We start from the raw sequence: 21,830 nt of genomic DNA on the forward strand, positions 1-21,830 counted from the left end.
TAATGTAGACAGCCATCTCTGCCTTTCTTTATCACCTAGTACTCCTCATGGACCCATGAATTCTTCCATTTTCTGCTTTTTTAAAAAAAACTTGATCTTATCTTCCCTTCCAAAGAACATGCATTGTGTTTCTTTTTAAAAAAAAACTCAACTGTTTTGCTGTGCCTTTTTAAAAAATATAACCACTTCACTGTGCTTTTATGAACTTGAATGTCTTGCTGTGCTTCAACAGGTAGTTTGTTGTCTGAGGTTCGTTTCAAAAATATCTCATCACCACTGGTATGTTTTGTAACTCCAACACATTAAAGTAATTAAAAGAAAAAGACAGGAGTCCAAACTGCGAGTCTAACTCAGTTTTATTTTAAGTGAGTGCGCACGTATCATGTGGTAGCATCTTGACATGTGCAATTCACTTATTTTTGCATAGAACCCATATTGAAATATTTAAACAAACCAGAATGCTTAATCAAATGATATATTTACAATATTACCCAAATACCACTGAATTATCTAATACACAACAGTGGCCTGCAAACATTAGCACCGTGCAGAACTGACTCCTTTACTCATTTTTGGACTCTGCGGTTCATGTTCTGTGTTATTTGCTTATCTTTTTTATCATTTGCATGTTTTGTTCTTTTTCCCACACATTTGGTGTTTGACGGTCTTTGTTGAGTGGGTTTTTTCTTTAAGTAGGTTATATTTTGTTGTGGCTGCCTGCAAGCAGACGACTGTTAAGGTTGAATACTGTAAACATACTTCGATGATAAATGTACTTTGAAGTCTGCAAGTGTCTAGATATAAAGTGAAGTGTGTGTATCTCTGTATGTTCACATGTGTCTCTTTGTGTATGCCTATGCATATGTGTTTGCGTGTGTGACCTGTGTGTAAATATGTGTGAGTGTGAATAAGCACATAATATATGTGTTGTATGCACGCATGTGTAAATCTAAATGTGTGTGAGTATGTGACTGTCAGTGAGAGTGTGTGAACAGCTGTCTGTGTGTGTCTATGAGTAAGTGTGTATTGGTGTGTGAAAGACTGAGTGTGAAAGAGAGTGCAGGTGGGAATGCTGCACACAAACGTGAGTTGGCCTGTGTGTCTGCCCATGTGAGTTTGGGAATGTGGTAGTGAGTGCTTTTCTTTCTGATCCACAGCCTGGGGAGATGTCCTGGGTGTGGCTGCATCTGGCAATGAGTGAGAGTGAGTGTGAGTGAAAGTGTGTGTGAGTGAGTGTGTGTGTGTGCAAGCTCATCTCATTAACATTCACCCAGTCTGAATGGTCATTATTAGTTCAAACACACTCATGCACACACACACACTCTCATATAGAGATCCAGCCTCACACTCAAACACACACACTCACAGAGACCCAGATTCACACACAAACACCCACTCACTAACACACATTCCACATACACACACTCACATGCGCACAATTATGCACACTCACACTCTTTGTACTCAATGTAACAGGGTGTGTGTGTGAACAGGGTGTGCAAGAATGATCCAGTCTCAGAGAACCTTTGGCAGAAATTGTGAGCTTTGCCATTGCTGGTTTGTATTTCTGCAGTGGTTACGGTATCTTATCATTAGATTTCCTCTTGCTGAGTTACAATGAGCAAATCTTCATACCAGGAAGCTGGAGTTGTGACATCTGGTGGGAAGGCACGTGCGCAGTGAGTGCTGATGGAGTAAGTGGTTCCTCGGTCTCTGACGGACACATGATTCTGCAGCTGCGTTTGTGAATTACAGATCACCGATTGCTCAACAGCACCTCTGCCGAAGCTTGAAACATGTAACAATTTCAAACTGCTGCAATACACACAAAATTCTGGAGGAACTCAGCTGGTCGGGCAGCATTTCAATCATGGCTGATTTATTTTCCCTCTCAACCCCATTCTCCTGCCTTCTTCACAAAACCTTTAACACCCCGACTAATCAAGAACCCATCAACCTTTGTTTTAAATGTACACAATGACTTGGCCTCCACAGCCATCTGGGGCAAAGAATTCCTCGGAAACACCACCATCTAGCTGAAGAAATTCCTCTTCATCTCTGTTCTAAAGGGATGTCTTTCTACTCTGAGGCTGTGCCTCTGGTCCTAGATTCACCCACTATAGGAAACATCCTCTCCATGTCCACTCTTTCTAGGCCTTTCAGTATTCGATTGGTTTCAATGAGCTCCCCCCCGTATTCTTTTAAACTCCAACAAGTACAGACCAGAGCCACAAAATGTTCCTTATACTTTCACCCTTTCATTCCTGTAATCATTTTCGTGAATTTCCCCTGGACTCCCTGCAATGCTAAAATATCCTTTCTTAAATAAGGGATCCAAAACTGCTCACAATACTCCAAATGAGGCCTCACTTGGGCCTTATAAATTCTCAGCATTACATCCTTGTGTTTATGTATTTATTTTTTGATTGATTGATTGAGATACAGTGCGGAATAGTCCCTTCTGGCCCTTTGAGCCTTGCTGCCCAGCAACCCCTGATTTAACCCCAGCCTAATCACGGGACAATTTACAATGACCAATTAACCTACCAAACAGTACGTATTTAGACTGTGGGAGGAAACCGGAGCACTTGGAGGAAACCCACAGGGAGGACATACAAAATCCTTACAGGCAGTGGCGGGAACTGAACCTGGACCCGTAGGTACTGTAAAGCGTTGTGCTAACCACTAAGCTACCATGCCACCCCAAATCACTTATATTCTAGTCCTCTCAAAATGATTGCTAACATTGCATTTGGCTTCCTTATCACTGACTCAGCCTGCAAGTTAACCTTCAGGGAATCCTGCATTTGAACTCCCAAGTCCCTTTGCCCCTCTGATTTCTGAATTTGTCCCCTATTTAGAAAATAGTCTACACCTTTATTCCTTCTACCAAAGTGCATGAGTACTTCCTGACACTGTATCCTGCCTGATACTTGATTGCTCATTCTCCTCATCTGTCTGAGTCCTTCTGCAGACTCCCTGCTTCCTCAACACTAGCTGCCCCTCCACCTATCTTTGTGTCATCCACAAAGCCATCAATTCTGTCATCCAAACCATTGACATATCACATGAAAAGAAACCGGACGCCTGCGGGACACCATTGACCACATCCGACTGCCAACCAGAAAGGGCTCCCTTTAGATCAAAGCCGTGGGTCAAGGAGTTACAATTAATTGCAGCATGTGTGTGTTTTTCACAGAGTTTATTGACACTGTGTGAACTGAAAGTTTATGCACATTCAAAGCACAACAGCTCCCGACCCACCACTGCCCTACAACAGCAGAGGCCCAGATCATGTGTGGAATGTGTGAAAAGGGCAGAGAGACAGTCTGTGTGGAAGACTGTTTGTGACTGTAGGAATGTTTCTGTATCATGGCATGTGTGAGAGACAGATTGTGTGTGCGACTGTATGAGAGGCATTATGTAACTTCATGTCTCATTGAGTCTTTGATGGTGTGTACGTGACTGTGAGACTGGGATGGTCTGTGTCACTATGAATCTGTGGTGGTGGTGGTGGTGTGTGTGTGTGTGACTGTGAGACTGGGATGGTGTGTGTCACTGATTGTGAAACTGGGATGGTGTGTGTCAATGATTGTGAGACTGGGATGGTGTGTGTCACCATGAGTCTGTGATGGTGTGTGTTTGTGACTGTGAGACTGCATGACAGAGAGGATGACTGTAGGTGTGACTGTGTGTGGGAGAGAGTGTGAGGCAGTGCGTGACTGTGCGCCTGTGACGGTATGTGCGACTGTAGAGGTGATTGTATGTGTGAGGGAAAATTGTGTGAGAGACTGCAGGATTATGTCTGTGTCTGTGTCTGTCTCTGTGTCTGCCAATATGTTTGAGAGAGTGTCTATGTCTATAACTGTGCACGACAGTGAGACATTGTGTGTGTGTGCAGGTGACTGTGAGTCTGTGTGTGTGCGCGTCCACGCCTGAAGAACTTGTGTGACATGACTGTGTGAGGGAAACCATGTGTGATTGTGTGTGTGTGTGTGTTGTGTTTCTCTATGTGTGCTGTGTGTGATTTTGTTATGAACCAAAGTCTCTCTACTCACCACGGGTCACCCCCTCCCTCCCCCGTCATAGAACGACCTTAGAAATGGACAAGGGAATCACAAATCGGGGCCACAGAGTCCATATACACAGCCTAATCTGGGATCACCCTGTGCAGTCACATACCAGTCTGGGATTAGGCTGTGCCTACACGGGCCTGTCTGTCCCATTATCCAATGACGGACCGGTCTGGGATCACCCTGTGCAGACACGGCCCGGTCTGGGCTTCCACTGTGAAGACACGGCCCAGACTGGGATCACCCCGTGCATTCAGTGACGGATCCAGCTCTTGGTCGTATCATTGCTCCGACGGCTGATGGTGAGTTTCCAGCGCTGCCGGCAGCACGGCGGGACGCAGGTGAAGGAGTGGCGGCTGAGAGAGTAGATGAGTGGGTCCAGGCAGCTGTTGATGCTGGTCAGGGCCATGGTGACCCGACGCGCCGCGTACGTGAAGCGGATAAACTGGCAGCTAGACCACAGCTCCAGGCGGCGGAGGGTGTGCAGCACCTGGATCACATGATAGGGCACGAAGCAGATCAGGAAGACGGCGAGAACCAGCAACACCGTGCGAAGGGCCTTCTTCTTAACCGTGTGCACGGAGCGGCCGGCGGCTGGCTCTAGCAGCCGGCGGGCGATCAGCGGATAGCACACGGCGATCACCAGCAGGGGCAGGAGGAAGCCGAGGCCGGCCGCCACGAAGCTGATGCCAGAGATGCGGCCGCTCCAGGAGCTGGAGGAGAAGTTCTCCAGGCAGGCCGTCCGGCCGTTCGGGAACTTGCTGGTGAGCGGCCCCTTGAGCATGAGGTAGAGGATACAGGCGACCAGCAGCAGCCAGATGAGAGCGCAGATGAGCAGCCGGTAGCGGGGCTGGCGGAGCTGCAAGGAGCGCAGCGGGTGAACCACGGCGATGTAGCGGTCCACGCAGATGCAGGTGAGGAAGAAGGTGCTGCCGTACATGTTGGCGAAGAAAAGCGAGCCCGTGATCTTGCAGCCCCATTCACCAAAGATCCAGTCATTGCCTAGGGCGTGGTAGACCATCTTGAAGGGCAGGGTCAGTGCGAAGATCAAATCGATGACGGCCAGGTTCACCATGAACACGTCTGAGGGCGAGAGTTTCTCTTTGGCCCGCAGGAAGAACCAAAGGGCGGCGGAGTTGGCGGCGGTGCCCAGCACGAAGACCAAGCTGTAAACCACGGGGAACATGATGTACTGGAAGTCGGCGCTCTCTGCGCAGTCTTGCGTGGTGTTGGCGGTGACCGAGAGGTTCCAGCTGTCCGTGGTGTTAAGGCCCATGAGAGACCAAGGAGAGGACGGCGTTCCCTCGACCCCGAACCTCTCTGTAGCCGCGGGGTCAGATCCCACACTCGTGTCAGCCATCTGCACAGAGTCGTACACTGTTCACCAGCGTTAATACCCCGCACTCAATGAATGGTCCTTATCTGGCTCTCGTTTGCTTCAGTTCCGAGGAGGACTTCCCCAATTGAAGTTCCCTTGAAAGGCTACCTTCCTTGTCTGGGGACCTGCAGATAAGAATAAAGGAGCTGTCATTAATTCACCCGTGAACTTTGTTGCTCCTCTCAGTAAGATCCTGGACCCCCATCCCTGCATGTGCCCACAGACATCTTCCAGGAAATGGGAGCTGGTGCTGGTGCTGGGACACAGGGTGATGTTCTGCAAGGAGAGATGGCGGCAGACCACCGGCAGTGGTCCTGCCCTGGGCCCACCCACCAAACCAGGTGTTTGTTCAAATTGTGTAAATTTTGTGTAGAGTTTATGGTTAATTGATTTTTTTTTCTTGTGAATGGATGGCATGTCCCTGTAATGCTACTGCAAATAAGATTTTCTTCCCAGCTCTGGAACATGTACTTGTGCATCTGACAATGAACTCGAGATGACGTTCTGTGATACAGGGAAGTCGATCTGCAGGGAAGAAGTGCTGTCATTACTCTGGAGCATAGAACAAGAGTTGTGGCAGCCCTGGAGATGGTCCCTCTCAACTTGATGGTGAGGGAAACTCTTCCTGAGTACTGAGGAGCTGTCGACTCCTTACTGCACGTCCAGAGCACGATCCTTTACACTAGTTCCAACTCCCTCAGCATCCGCCGGAACTGTCATGCATTGCTGACATACCCCGCTAATGGGATAGGCAGGGGACACTCACACCGTTATCAGATCACCTCCAACCCTCCAGCATCCGGACTTTGTGTTGCTTCCCTAAATGCTCCAAAGTCTTATGCACAGGTAGTCACTTTTATATCGCAGATTCTCAGATGTTTGCACAGGGACCAGAAGTCATCTGGTTGGATGGTAGAGGACTCTCGAAGGCCAGTTGGCCATTTCCTGTGCTGAATGCTCACAGGATTATGGGACTAGGCAGGTGGATGCCATAGCTCGAGCACAGGGTGGGAGGGTCCTGTGGATTCCACAATCCCACAAGACCTACAGCACCAACCCCCTCTGGATCCCCACTTGACATCATTCTGCTGTGCCCTCCATAAACTCCGCCCTCCCCTCCAATTGTTCCCCCTCCTCTACCTCCCTCCCCTTCCTTAAAGCTCTGTGTAGTGCTTTACATTGTTTACACTGCAACAATCCTCTCTGGTACATTCATATTTCAAGACTTTAAGATAAGTGAAGGTTATCAGATAAATAAATTATGGGGTCAAAGTCCTATTATTGTTAAGGAAGTAGCAATTATTCCCAGCTTTGTCAACTATACACAAGGTGTGAGAGTGAGTGGGAATGTTCACTGTTTCCTGAACACCAGCATTGTGTGGGGTTACAGTCACAGTGCTTGACAGCAAGAAGGCAGCCCTTCAGCCCGTCTCATCCATGCTGACCAAGTTGCATAAGCAAGCTATTCCCATGTGTCACGTTCCTCTAGACCAGGGGTCCCCAACATTTTTTATGCCATGCGCCTGGACCAATACCATTCAGTAAGCAGTCTGTGAACCTCAGGTTGGGGACCCTGCTCTAAATCTTTCCTATTTATGTCCATGTCCAAGTATCTTTTCAATGTCTTAATTGTACCATTTCCTTTAACAGCTTGTTTTGTACATTTACTATCCTGTGTGAAAAAAAATTACCTCTCACTTTGAAAGCTAATGCCCCCCTAGTTTTAAGCTCCACTGCCCAGGGAGGGGGTGGGGTGGAATCTGTGGCTATTTCCCTTAACTCTGTTCCTTAAGATTTTATAAATATCAATAAGGTTACCCCTGAGCCTCCTTCAGTCCAGGGAAAATAGTCTTAGCTTAACCAGATTCACTTCATAACCTGGTAATTTATTTATTGGGATACATCACGGAATTGGCCTGTCCGGCCCTTCAGACCCCACTGCCCGGAAACCCTAGACTGATCACGGGACAGTTTACAATGACTCATTAACCTACGAAACGGTACGCCTTTGGACTATGGGAGGAAACAGGGAGAACGTACACACTCCTTACAGGCAGCGACAGGAGTTCAACTCGTTGCCTGCACTGTAAAGCGTTGTGCTAACCACTACATTACCACGCTGCCCCATAATATCGTTGCGTCTGTATTTTTCAGCACCCTTCCAGTTTAATGACTTCCTCCCATAGCTGGGTGACCAGAACTCTACAAGGTGTGGTCAGCTGTAACATGTCATCAAAAACTTCCTGAGTAATGAAGGCAAGTACCTTCTTCGCCACCCTGTCTACTTGACATGGGGCATGGACACAGGCTCTTCAGCCCTGAGTTGATCTCATCTGCCTGTAGTTGGCCCATAGTTCTCTACACCTTTCCTATCCATGTACAATTAGATCAGGGGTTCCCAGCATGGCGTCCCCAGACGGACTGGGAACCCCTGATCTGGAAAGATGTAGAGAACTGTGGGCAAAACGCAGGCAGATTAATGGTCAATGGTAAGGCCCCATGGCATAAAAAAGGTTGGGAACCCGTGATCTAGATGTTTGTTAATGTGCCGCTTATGCCACTATTTCTGGCAGCTTATTCTAAATATGCACCAACCTTTGTGTGAAGAAGCTGCCCCTGATGACTCCTTTAAACTTCTCGCCTCTGATCTTAAACTCACGCCCCTCTTGTTTTCAACGCCTCCTTCCTGAAAAAAAACAAGTGCTTTCACTCCTTCTATGCCCCTCATGATCTGTCAGGTCACCCTCTCAATTTCCTAAATCCTAGGGAAAAGTGTCCTAGTCTATGCAACCTCTCCTTGTAACTCAGGCCCCTAAATCCAGGCAGCAATCTGGTAAATCTGTTCTGCATTGTTTCAGCTTTACTAACATCTGGCCTGTGACAGGATGGTCAGAACTGTGCACCATTGTCTAAGTGCAATCTCAGCAGTTAGCATAACTTCCTAAATCCCATACTCAGTGCCCTGACTGATGAAGGCCAATGTGCCAGATTTCTTCTTCCCCACCCTGACTAGCTGTGACACTGCTGTCAGCGATTCACGCCCTCGCACCCCGAGGTCCATCTGTGCCACAACACTCCTCTGGGCCTTACCGTTCACTGCGTTAACCCTATCCTGGTTTGACCCCCGTGCTCTCGTCATTCCTCTTGCGCAGGCGTGTAACAGTTAGTGAGGGAGACAGTCGATTCAAAACGTCAACCATGCTTTTGCCTGTGCAGATGCTGCCTGGTCCACTGAGTGGTGTGCTTTTCACTCCGGATTCCATCATCTGCAGTCTTTTGTGACCCCAGCATCAGGCTTAATATCACTGACGTGTCATAAAATCTGTTGTTTTGCAGCAGCATTACAGTGCAATACATAAAAATATTTATTGTAATCTATAGATTTTTATGTATTGTAACATAATGCTGCCCCAAAACAACTAATTTTACGACATGTCAGTGATATTAAACCTGATGCTGGGGTCACAAAATTTATAACAAATTTATATTTATTGCATTATATATATAATAAATAAAAATACGAATATAAAGGTATTCTTCTTCTGGGCAGTGTCTTCACAAGACATACATTATCGGTACTGTTCAGAGATTATCTGCCTGGCGTCAGTGGTTGCATAACCAGGACTTGTGATGTGCACCAGCTGCTCCCATGGCTTCACATGACCCTGAATTTTGGCGGGGGGGGGTGGGGTTGGGGGAGGTTAAGTAGGTGCTACACCTTGCCCAGAAGGCTAGCGGAGGGAAGGAGCTCCTTACGTCTCCTTTGACAGAGAGGGATCTCCACTCTGTCACTCTGTCCATTCAGAGGGGGAGAAGCCGTTCCTGAAATGCTCTGTGTTTCTTCAGGCTGCTCTACCTCCTCTGTAATGGTAATGATAGGAAGAGAGCACATCATGGTTGATGGGGGTCCTTAATGATGGATGCTGCCTTTCAAAGGTTTCCTTGATGCTGCAGATGTCAGAGCTCGCTGATGGAAATAATGAAAGGCATTTCCCTGGCACTGGTCACCATTTCAGGATGTCGCAAAGTGCCGTACGGCCAGCACAATACTTCTGAAGTGTGGCTACTGTTGTAACCATAGCGATCACTTCATTGTGAGTACAATACACGGTCAATGCATTCACCATGCAGATCGATGGGACTATGCAGAATAACAGTATGGCACAGACTAGATGGGCCAAAGGGTCTGCTACTGAGCTGTAGTTCTCTATGGATATGACATTTCATTTCACTCTGTAGGATCTGCCAAAAACAAAATGAATCTGAATCTGAGAAACACTCACCAAGAGTCCAGTGGTCACTGAAATACTGAAGCAGTGGAATCTCTGAAACTGGTCTGTCTGCCAATTCTTTCCGTCTGTTTAGAATGACTCCTGTCTTTGCTGTGTTCTGGCTTCATCTGGGTTATGCTCTGTTCAATGAACAGAGGTTACTGATATTATACTTCCTGTTCAGTAAATTTCCCAACTGGGTAAATTCCCTCAACCTCCCTTGAAACCTTCTCGTCCTCTCTAACTGGAAGTGTGATTTGACAGAGAACTGTCTAAATATAATGAATCTGCTTGATTGTACTGAGGAAGAGATTGCCACATAGCCAAATAAACCTGACGCAATAAACATGTGAAATATGATTCACTCCTCACTTTGCTGACTGCACCGATAAGCAGTTCTCATATTCTCCATTTCTTATAGCTAGGTTGATGAGTTTCAGTGAAGCAGGCTTTGTATTGATGTTTCCTCAGCCTCACATACCTTCGATGGCAAAGAAAGAGCTTTTAAGGCAATAAAAGTTGACAACTTCTACATTTCTACAACTTAAGGTAACTTACCCAGCAAGGAAACAGGCCCTCCAGCAGAACTCATCGATCCTGTATCCCTGCATTTGGACCGAATCCCTCTAACCATTTTCCTTATGGGTAAAGGGTTGGCACAACATTGTGGGCCAAAGGGTTTGTACTGCTGTATGCTCATGTTCCTTTAATGCAGAAACACTTGCAGGTTGACAATTTAATGAATGATTTGCCTGTAATCCGTTGTATAATTAAGTAGTTGGACCAAAGCCCTTTAACTATTTTCCATTTTGCTAACATTGTGATTGAACCACTTCTACTGTTTCTTCTGGCAACTCATTCCACATACCCACCTCCCTCTGTGTGTATATGTTGTCCCCCCCACCCCCAGATTCTCTTTAAATCTTTTCCCTCTCATGTTCTTGGGTGGTGGGGTGAAGATACATCTCTACCAAAGAAGGTGTGAGGTTTTCCTTCCGTCCCCTAGTGCAGGTCACCTTTGGGAAAGGTGTAGCAACTTCTTAGACCACCGCCCCCCCACCCCACCCTGATCAGGGTCACGTGAAGCCATGGGAGCAGAGGGTGCACATCACAAGTCCTGGTTATGTGACCACTGACGCCAGGCAGACAATCTCTGAAGAGTATTGATAATGTCTGGGATCACCCGTCTTGTAAAGTCACTGCCTAGAAGAAGGCAGTGGCAAACCACTTCTGTAGAAAAATTTGCCAAGAACAATCACGGTCATGGAAAGACCATAAATCACCCACATCTTATGACATGGCACATTACAAACGAATCTGAAGTTCTAGTTTTAGAGCTCTCTACACAGGGGAAAGAATGTGAGGGCCAGCTAATTGATACCCCTAATGATTTTATACACCTCTATATGGTCAGCTCACAGCCCTCAGCCTCCTCTGCTGCAGGGAAAACAGTCATGGCCTATCCAGTCTCTCCTCATAACTCAGACCCTCCGGTGCCAGTTGCATCCTCGTGAATCATTTCATTTGGTCTGACTCAGTCATGCTGGGCACGCCATCCAGCTCTGCATTTGGCCACCTCTACATCCTTCATCTATGTTCGCAATCTCTCACTGTTCCCATTTATATCCTGGCCCAGATCATCTTGCTGAAGGCTGATAGAGTCATAGAAAAGTACAGCACAGAAACAGGCCCCTTGGCCCATCTAGTCTGTGCCAAAGCATTTAACTGCCTACTCCCATTTCTCTGGTTTTGACTCCTCAGAGACATTCCCCCCAACAAACCACCTGCATCTTCTTTTGTCTCTTAGCCTGTCCTAAAATAGGGTCTTCAACTGAAAGTGATGAGTCTGCTTCTCCGCACCCCACCCCCTGCCCCCATGGATGCTTCCTGCCCTGCTGAGTGTACCCAAACACTCCCAGACACACTACATTTTAGACCTTTTAGGCCAGACTTGGAATTCTCTAGTCCCTCCAGGGTATTGTTACCTCCCAGCATCTTACAGCTAATGAGGACAATTAGGAAGTGCAGTGGCTACTTTATACACAACGATCTAGCCTCACACCATTGGTAGAAGAATCACTGAGAAACAGCAGAAGTAGAATAGCTCTGTCTCCCAGGTGAACCATAGTGAAACACCAGCGTTCAGCCTACAGGATTGACCCTAACCTCCCTGTAACCTGTCACTAGAATTCTCTGTCACACTCCCCCTCTGACTTAGCACTGCCTCCAGTACCCTTACAACGAGGCTCAGTGCAAGATGGGAGGGATCCTTGATTATGTTGGCTGCTTTCCAGAGCTAGTAGGAGCAGCAGATTCCAGAATCAGAATTCAAAATCAGTTTTAATATCACTGACCTAGATTATGTTGTGAAATTTGTTGTTTGGCAGCAGCATTACACTGAAGGGGCTGTTGTTGATCAGGGTCAAACATACTGTAGATGTTGCGTCGCAGCTGTCTACGCAATACACAAACCAGGACAGTAGGATATGGAGAGCAAGCTGTAGCCCAAGTAGCAGGTGCCCCCTCTCCACACAGCTGATGAATCCAAAGGAATGGCAGAGACCCATACAGTTTGGCACCAGCAGTGTCGCAGGAGTTGCCAGTCAGCATTGAACTCAACATAGGACAGCCTTAGGGACTCCAGATCCTTTCTGATACCATCAAAATTGTCCTTCCTCCAATTTAGAATCTCAACCCGCGGACCAGACCTATCATTTTCCATACTTACTGTGAAACCAATAGCGTTGTGGTCACTAGATGCAACGTGTTCCCAATACACAAACTCCTGTCACTCACCTTAATAGCAGATCAAGTGTTGCACACTCTCTCATTGAGACCTCTTTGTACTGATTAAGGAAATATTCCTGAATACATTTGACAAACTCTATCCCATCTTGTCTTTTTACAGAATGGGAGTCCTATCTTGCAAGCATTTGCAGAGGAATAAAAAAGAAATAGAATGAAATTTTATGAAAAAATATATAAAGGAAGACTGGCAAACACCAATGTACAAAAGAAGATAAACCCTCATGTCTGCCTATTTCAGCTTCATTTTTGATGACACTACCCCAAGTCCATGGAGCTCAGCTACACAACCATCCCCACCATGTAGATTGAACTCATTGACACAGCCAGCCCCAGCAATAACTTGGCCTCCAGAGTTGTCTGTGACAATGAATTCAACAGATTTACCATCCTATGGCTAAAGAAATTCCTCCTCATCTCTGTTCTAAGGGAATATCCTTCTCTTCTGAGGCGGTCTTAGAATCCCTGAGTGTAGGAAACATCCTCTTCATATCCACTCTAATTAGACTGTTCAATAATCGATAGGTTTCAGTGAGATCCTCCTTGTTTCTTTAAACTTCAGTGAGCCCAGGCACAGAGTCATCAAATGCCGACATTAATTTCTGGAATCATTCTCATGATCTTGCTCTGGACCCTCTCCAATGTCAGCACATCCTTTCTTAGATAAGGGGCCCCAACCTGCTCACAATACCCCAAGTGCGGTCTGACCAATGCCTTATGAAGCCCCAGCATTGCAACCTTACTTTTATAATCTAGTCCTCTCAAAATGAATGCTAACATTGTATTTGTCTTCCCAACCAACACTGAGATATTCTGCTCTACCTAGTCCAGAAATACTCTTTACTTGAAGTGAATTTGCTTAGAGTGTTTCACACAATGGTTCTGAAGTATAGAGGGATATTGGTGTCCAAGTCTGTCATTCACTGGAAAGTAGCTACGCAATTGGATGAAGTAGCAAAGTTGCATACTCACCTTTATGGTCGGGCTGTTGAGCAGGAGAATAAGGAATTGGTGCAACTGCTATATGAAACATTGTTCAAACCACACAAAGTATTGTGTGCAATTCTGATTGCTGTCATTATAGAAAGTAAGTGGAGAGTGTACAGAAGAATTTCGCAAGGATGCCGGCTGGGCTTGCCCAGATACATTTCCTAAAGTTCATTCATCTTATGTTCCTCTGGTAAGACTATCTACCTTAAGAAGTCCATCCCTCTAGGCCCACATTAAGGCAGTCCAAGTTAATATTGGGGAGGTTGAAATTTCTACTGCCTTTGTTTTTCTGTGAGATTTACCCTCATATTCCTTATCTCCTGTTGACTATTAGAACTTTAGTATATTTTCTCATCGCAGATTTCTGCTTCCATGAGCTCCCTCTGAGATACAAGAGGTACTGCAGATGTTGGATGTCTAGAGCAAGACACACAATGCGCTGGAGGAGCTCAACAGGTCAGGCAGCACCTATGGATGGGAGTTGACATTCAAAATGTTGACTGTTTATTCCCATTCACAGAAGCTGCCTGATCTGCTGAGCTCCTCCAGCGTGTTGTGTGTATTGCTTCCTCTGGGATAACCTGCAGTTAATGTTGTAAGGTACATCCTCTGTTATGCAGTCCCTGTTCCTCCTGAAGGTTCATTCCCTTGTAATGTTGAGCTGTCAGTCCTGCATTCCTTAAACTACATCACTGTCGAACCAACAATATCATGTACCTGAATTCTCGACTTTCATCTGCTTACTTGTCAGGCTCTTTTCATCCAATTTAACCTTGTACTCCTCCCAAACGTTAATGCCCATGTCTGTTCCACCTCCTGCACAGACTTACATTTCTTTCTGTATTGGGCTGCACATCCACCCAATGCATATTTGCTGTGTGTCACATTCCACTGTGACTTAAACCCTCCAGCAGCAATGCTTCCTGGAAGCATGTTGGACCCATTCCAGGTCAGGTGAAATATATACAGTTAGTTCTAATTAATCCCTGACTGTTGCTAACCTGAAGAGAAGTGGTTTAGCAGGTTCTATGTATCCGATTGACTCAGCTGGCAGAATTTAGACCATAAGACTTTAGACATAGGAGCAGAATTAGGCCATTTGGCCCATCAAGTCTGCTCCACTATTCCATCATGGCTGAATTATTATCCCTCTCAAACCCATTCTCCTGCCTTCTCCCCATAAACTTTGACACACTGACTAATCAATAATTTTCTTCACACACGAAAAATGGTCTTTGCAGAAGTAGCACTGTTGGTCCACTTGCTACTGAAGGAGATTGAGTAGCTTGTAGTTTTGTGCTGTGGGGAAAGGTCTCTGACCAAAAACATGAGCAACACAGAAAATACTACAGAAACTCAGCATGTCAGGCAGCATCTATGGAGGGGAATAAACAGTCAATGTTTGGAGTCCTCCCAAACTGGGCAGCTTAAAGTGAAGCTGGAAGACACCTGGCACAAAATGACAGTGGAGACGTTTCTTTAATCAAACACAGATCCCTTGGATCCTTGCTGGGACCTAAAACATTAACCCTGTTTCTCTCTGTACAGATTCTGACTGACCTGCTGAGTATTTCCAGAACCCATGTGTGACGAAAGAGGGTTACAAAAAGTACACATAGATTAAGATGTTAACTGTCCTGTGCTGGCACCAGTGGGATCAACAGTTGATCTGCCACCTGTCCTCAGGAGAAAGAGAGATAAATAAGACAATGGAGCAGCATTTGGAGATGTTAATGAAGAGACGAGAGAGTTTAACGGAAGGAGACACCAGTCTGGGTATAGTCAAGATCGGCTCCATTTGAACCCTGAACTGTTTGAAGTGTGATGGACAGGTGATACCCCAGCAGGGGGATAAAAAGGGACAGGTTCGCTAAGGCAGGAGACACACGACACCACGAGGTAACGAGACCCTGGAAGCAGTGCGCCTCCCACAAGTCGGTGGGAGTTTTTGGAGGGCTGGTCGCGGGACCAAGCCAGAGACGTACAGGGTGGAAAGGTACAATCGGCGGGAACCTGGTGTGTGTCCACCCTTGCCTGGGTGCTGGGTTCATCACTGAGGAACGATCATATCTGAAACAGAGGGGTCACAGTCGGTGACCTCAGAAGACATTACAAAGGGCTCGCCTGAAAGCTGACTGCGAGGAATATCGAAGGTCTGTGTGGAAGCCGTTTTGAATATTCATTCGCTTTCGCCCTCTCTCTCCTCCCACCCACCCCCCCCCCCCCCCGCCCGTCCACTGGCACGGCAGTGATTACTGTGAACTGAACTGAACACAATTGAACTGAACTTTGAGTCACTTTGAAACTGGTCATTTACCCCTAGACGACGATAGAGCTTGATTGATCCTATTATCCTAGTTCTGTGTACATGTGTATTTATCATTGCTGAACTGTTGTATTTATTATCCTTTTGATTAGAGTACTGTGTTGCTATTTCTTTAATAAAACTTTCTTAGTTCCAGTAATCCAGACTCCAACTGAGTGATCCATTTCTGCTGGTTTGGCAACCCAGTTACGGGGTACGTAACATAAGTGGGGTTCTCGTCCGCGATTTTGAACGCTAAATTTGGGATGCAGTAATTGATTGGGTTAAAATTCCCAAAAGAAAGAAAAGGCAAACAGCAGAAATGGAGATTGAGGAATTTCTAAAGGCGCCGACCTTGCAGGCATTAGAGGATGCCAGGAAAGCGGAATTGGCGGCTGTGGCCAAACGGTTGAATCTTGTTAAGGGGAAGTCGACAATGAGGAGAGAGGAGATACACAGAGCTATCGTAGAGCACTATGTATCTAAAGGTGTGTTTCCCCAAGGGGAGCTGGAGGTGGTGTCTATTGAAAAACCTGCTGGAGACACGGTACAGGTGCAGCTTGAAAAACTGAAACTCGAGCACGAGTTCCGGGTACGACAGCTAGAACACGAAACGAAAGAGAAGCAGAGGGAAAGGGAATTTGAGCTGGAGAAGTTAAAGATGATGGCAGAGCAGGGGCCCGTGCCGAACCAAGGTGGAGGGTTCAGGGCGACCCAGGAGGTTAGGCTGGTTCCCCCATTTGACGATACCGACGTGGATCGGTACTTTCTCCATTTCGAAAAAGTTGCTGCAAGTCAGGACTGGCCGAGGGATAAGTGGGCTGTTTTGTTTCAGAGTGTACTTAAAGGAAAAGCCCAACAAGCTTACTCAGCTTTGTCCGCAGAAGATGCCCAGAGGTATGAGGTGGTGAAAGAGGCCATCCTCAGGATTTTTGAGTTGATCCCGGGGGCATATCGGCAGAGGTTCCGGAATGCGAGGAAGCAGTGGGACCGCACGTATTTAGAGTTTGCCTGTGAAATGCAGACATATTGTGAGCGTTGGTGCACCTCGAAGGGGGGTGGATGGGGATTATGACAGACTGCTACAGCTGATCCTGATTGAGTTTAAAGGTTGTGTCCCTGAAGGTATGAGATCCTACCTAGATGAGAAAGAGGCAGCCACGTTAGCCGCAACTGCTAAATTAGCGGATGAGTATGCGTTGACGCATAAAATGAAGTTTGTCCCGAGTAAAGGCTACCAGAAGGGTAGTCAGGACGGCGGGGAGCGTCCGCCAGAAAAGTCAGAAAGTAAGCCGGGGACTAGTGAGAAGGATAAGGTAGACCGGGAGCAGTCTGGTAGGAAGTCTCCTGGGGTCGTCTGTTATAATTGTGGGAAAGCCGGACACTTTGCGTCCAGGTGCTTTGCCCCAAAGAAGGAGATGGGAAAAGGAAAAACGGCGATTTTGACTGGCTGTATCGAGCTGGTAAATGAACCGCTAGGAGAGGAAAGGTCTGCCAAAGTTCAGGAAGGGTGCGAGAGGTTTATCTCGGCCAGATTGGTGTCGGTGAAGGAGGGGTTAAACCCAGTTCCAGTGCGGATCTGGAGAGACAAGGGAGCATGTCAGTCATTGATATTGAAGAGTGTATTAGAGTTTAGTTCAGAGACCCAGACTGGGGAGGTCAAGGTCAAAGGTATTGGGGAAGGGACAGAGGCAGTCCCTTTGCACCAGGTACACCTACAAAGCAACTTGGTCTCTGGACTAGTCACGAGCGGGGTGAGGTCCGAATTACCGATGAAAGGCGTGGAAGTCTTACTCGGTAATGACCTCACGGGGGAAATTGTGTTCCCAGCCATGAGATTGACAAGTCAGCCTGCCAGCATTGAGGCCCCGCCCATGGACTCGCAGGTTTATCCCGTTTGTGCAGTAACTCAGCGGATGTCGAGGAAGGCTGCAGAGGCTGATATAAAGTTAGCTGAGACGTTTCTCCCAGCCTTGTACGAGGAGGGGGTAGAAAGTGAAAAGAAGGAACGTAATGAAACAGGAGGAAGTGGGGAAATTAAGGTAGATTTATCATTAGAAAAGAAGGACTTTATACAGGCACAGGGGCGAGACGAGGAAACAGCTCGCTGTGAAACAGAGTTAGGAAGAGAGCTAGTGGGCTATGGTATGAAGGGGGAAGTGCTAAGGAAGGAAGGGAGACCAAGTACCGCAGATGAGGAATGGGGGATGGTGCCAAAAATCTCTGGGGATGAGATTTTTAACCTGGCCCACAAGGTACCCCTCAGTGGAGCTTCTGAGGTGCTGAAGGAAACAGTTGGCGGAATCATGAAAGAGGTTTACTGGCTGCACAGGAGGAAGGATATTATTGATTATGGCAGACGCGAACTGAGACGGTCACAGGCTTTTGATATGCTAACAAACCTAGTCGGTGTTAGCGCGGAAATCAATGAAGCTAGGGTCCCCTGATAAGAAAAAAAACCATTTTGAAAAGATAGGTATGGTATCGACCAGATGGGAGAAGGGTATTGTTTTGGCCAGCTCTGCTGATAAGGTCTCTCCCTTAATCCCCGAACAAAGCGACTCTTTAGGAGAAATAATTAAACGGCTCGCACACGTGTGTTTGATTGTCCCGAGGCGATGCAAAGAACTGGGACGTTGGGTGGTGTTTGTCACACTAGGTAAGCCTAGTGAGCAACAACCCTATAGAATGAGTAATTCAGTGACGAAAGGGCTAACAAACACATAAGTGTATATTGGCAATGTAATACGGCTGTCTGAAGCCAGCTTGATAACGAACCTTGAAAAAAATGAGTTTGGCCACACGAAGGTCACTTATATCTGGGAATTGTGGTAACACAGGGGCAGCTGGCAGCGATGCAAGCTAAGGTGCAGGCTATCTCTGACATCCCAACCCCGACAGACAAGAGGGCCCTCAGAAGGCTCTTGGAGATGGTGGGGTACTGTAGGAAGTTTTGCAATAACTCTGCGGTTACTACTCCTCCCCCTCCTACTAAGCCCTTGCGAGAGAAAACTAAGTCGGGATGGGACGACCCTTGTTATCGTGGTCCGGGACGAAACCCAGTGAGAGGTTACACTGATCACAATTCATCAGTGTTTTCGGCCACTATGAAGTTGCTAAATTGGAGCCTGGTTTAGGGGATTATTAAAAATTACACATATAAAAGGAATGGAAAATGTGATTGCTGACTGTCTGTCAAGGTGTTGACAACTTAAAATTCTCTGTATTAGCCAAATAGCTGATGAAGATGTATATTTGTGTGTATCTAATAATGTATTCATGTTTGTAATTTTTACCCCGGTAAAAATCCTTAAAGGTGAGGGGTGTGACGAAAGAAGGTTACAAAAAGTACACATAGATTAAGATGTTAACTGTCCTGTGCTGGCACCAGTGGGATCAACAGTTGATCTGCCACCTGTCTTCAGGAGAGAGAGATAAATAAGACAATGGAGCAGCATTTGGAAATGTTAATGAAGAGACAAGAGAGTTTAACGGAAGGAGACACCGGTCTGGGTATAGTCAAGATCGGCTCCATTTGAACCCTGAACTGTTTGAAGTGTGATGGACAGGTGATACCCCAGCAGGGGGATAAAAAGGGACAGGTTCGCTAAGGCAGGAGACACACGACACCACGAGGTAACGAGACCCTGGAAGCAGTGCGCCTCCCACAAGTTGGTGGGAGTTTTTGGAGGGCTGGTCACGGGACCAAGCCAGAGACGCACAGGGTGGAAAGGTACAATCGGCAGGAACCTGGTGTGTGTCCGCCCTTGCCTGGGTGCCAGGTTCACCGCTGAGGAACGATCGTATCTGAAACGGAGGGGTCACAGTCGGTGACCTCAGAAGACATTACAAAGGGCTCGCCCGAAAGCTGACTGCAAGGAATATCGAAGGTCTGTGTGGAAGCCGTTTTGAATATTCATTCGCTTTTGCCCTCTCTCTCCTACCCGCCCCCCCCCCCCCCCCCACCGTCCACCGGCACGGCAGTGATTACTGTGAACTGAACTGAACTCAATTGAACTGAACTTTGCGTCACTTTGAAACTGGTCATTTACCCCTAGACGATGATAGAGCTTGATTGATCCTATTATCCTAGTTCTGTGTACATGTGTGTTTATCATTGCTGAACTGTTGTATTTATTATCCTTTTGATTAGAGTACTGTGTTGCTTATTTCTTTAATAAAACTTTCTTAGTTCCAGTAATCCAGACTCCAACTGAGTGATCCATTTCTGCTGGTTTGGCAACCCAGTTACGGGGTACGTAACACATGTCAGAGGCAGCTCAGTTCAGCTGCAATGAAGGGGAGTAAGGGTCCAACAGCTCCACCATGGACGGTCCCAAGCCCGCCTGTGAACAGAGTAGGGTTGGGCAAGGGTCTAGCAACCCCATTCTATAAAAACAGAAATGGCAACAGAAGCTACAAAGATCTCATCTCAAGGAGAGGAAGGACCTTTGCCAAGAAGATGTATGAAGTCGTGTGGTGAAAGCGGAGGCCACGGGGCTGATCAACCTTCAGCCAAGGACCGAGGACTCTGGCGAGCTGCTGTTGTGGCCTATGTCCCAGCAGCGGTGATGGGCTGAAGAAGAAGGGTGATCTCAAGGGGTGCAGGAACGGTTCACTGCAGGTTTTGGGATAAGGGCATTCAGTGGAACTGGATGGAGAAGGCAAGATTTATCAGTCTGTTTGGGATGTCATTTAACATGGAACATAGAACATAGCACAATGCAGGAACAAGTTCTATGGCCCACGATGTTCTGGGTAGTGGCGTCCCTGATGATGGATGCTGCTTGGTTGCAACAATGTTTCATGTAGATGTGCTCAGTGTGGGGAGGGGTTTACCCGTGATGGACTGGGCCGTATCGACGACTGACCAGAGGATTGTCTATTCAAGGGCATTAGTGTTTCCGTACCAGGCTGTGGTGAAACCAGTTAGCATACTCTCCCCTACACAGCTATAGAAGATGGTCAAAGTTTTAGATGTCATGCAGAATCTCACTAACTCCTAGGGAAGTAGAGGCACTGCTGTGCTTTCTTTGTAATCACACTTACATGCTGGGCCCAGGACATGTCTTCTGAAATAATAACACTTAAGGAATTTGAAGATGCTGTCCTCCTCTGCCTCTGATCATCCAGTGAGGACTGGCTCATGGACCTTTGGTTTCTTTCTTGAAGCCAATTATCAGCTCCCTGGTTTTGCTGACATTGGCTGGGGGGTTGTTGTTGTGACATTCAACCAGACTCACCACCTTTGATGACAGTGGTGTCATCAGCAAACTTGTATATGGCATAAGAGCTGTGCTGAGCCACACAGTCATAAGTGTAACGTGAGTAGAGCAGGGGGCTAAGCGCACAGCCCTGTGGTGCACCTGTGCTGATGGAGATCATGGAGGAGATGTTGATGCCAATCTGAACTGACTGAGGTCTGCAAGTGAGGAAGTTGAAGATCCAATTGCACAGCGAGGTATTGAGGCCAAGGCCTTGGAGCTTATTGATTAGTTTTGATTGGATGATAGTATTGAATGCCGAGCTGTAGTGGATAAAACTCATCCTGACTATGCATCTACACTGTCCAGATGTTCCAGGGTTGAGTGAAAAGCCACTGAGATGGCACCTGCTGTGGACCTGTAGGCAAATTAGAGTGGTCTAAGTTGCTTCTCTGGCAGGAGTTGGTATGTTTCATTACCAACCTCTTAAAACATTTTAACACTTCTGCTGTAAGTGCTACTGGGCAATAGTCATTGAGGCAGGTCACCACTCTCTTCTTGGGCACTGCTAGAATCAAAGCCTGACAGAAGCCAGTGAGTACCTCAGACTGCTGAAGTAAGATGTTAAAGATCTCAGTGAACTCTCCACCCAGTTAATCCAATCAAGTCTTTAGTACTTGGCTAGGTACCCCGTCTGGGCTGGATACTTTTCGTAGGTTCACCCTCCTGAAGGCTGCCTCAGACACTGAAATCACAGGATCTTCAGGTGCTGTGGGAGCTTGTCATGGTTCTTCCATGTTTGGA

The 21,830-nt window shown here is 46.9% G+C and overlaps 1 protein-coding gene across 2 annotated transcripts; it reads right to left on the bottom strand.

Annotated features, from left to right (window-relative positions):
- Window positions 1–338: 338 nt before the first annotated feature.
- On the bottom strand, window positions 339–9,958 carry LOC140197792 (lysophosphatidic acid receptor 6-like). 2 transcript variants are annotated; one of them, XM_072258239.1, is made up of 3 exons: window positions 9,735–9,958; window positions 8,047–8,137; window positions 339–5,576 (listed from the first exon to the last, which is right to left on the bottom strand). In XM_072258239.1, exon 3 carries the CDS (start codon window positions 5,431–5,433, stop codon window positions 4,327–4,329), a length of 1,107 nt encoding a protein of 368 aa, XP_072114340.1. In that variant the 5' UTR covers window positions 5,434–5,576; window positions 8,047–8,137; window positions 9,735–9,958; the 3' UTR covers window positions 339–4,326. The 2 variants fall into 2 exon arrangements, with proteins under 2 accessions (XP_072114340.1, XP_072114339.1); XM_072258238.1 differs by lacking the exon at window positions 8,047–8,137.
- Window positions 9,959–21,830: the final 11,872 nt, after the last annotated feature.

This window comes from Mobula birostris, chromosome 5 (genome assembly GCF_030028105.1).
Source record: "Mobula birostris isolate sMobBir1 chromosome 5, sMobBir1.hap1, whole genome shotgun sequence".
NCBI lineage: Eukaryota > Metazoa > Chordata > Chondrichthyes > Myliobatiformes > Myliobatidae > Mobula > Mobula birostris.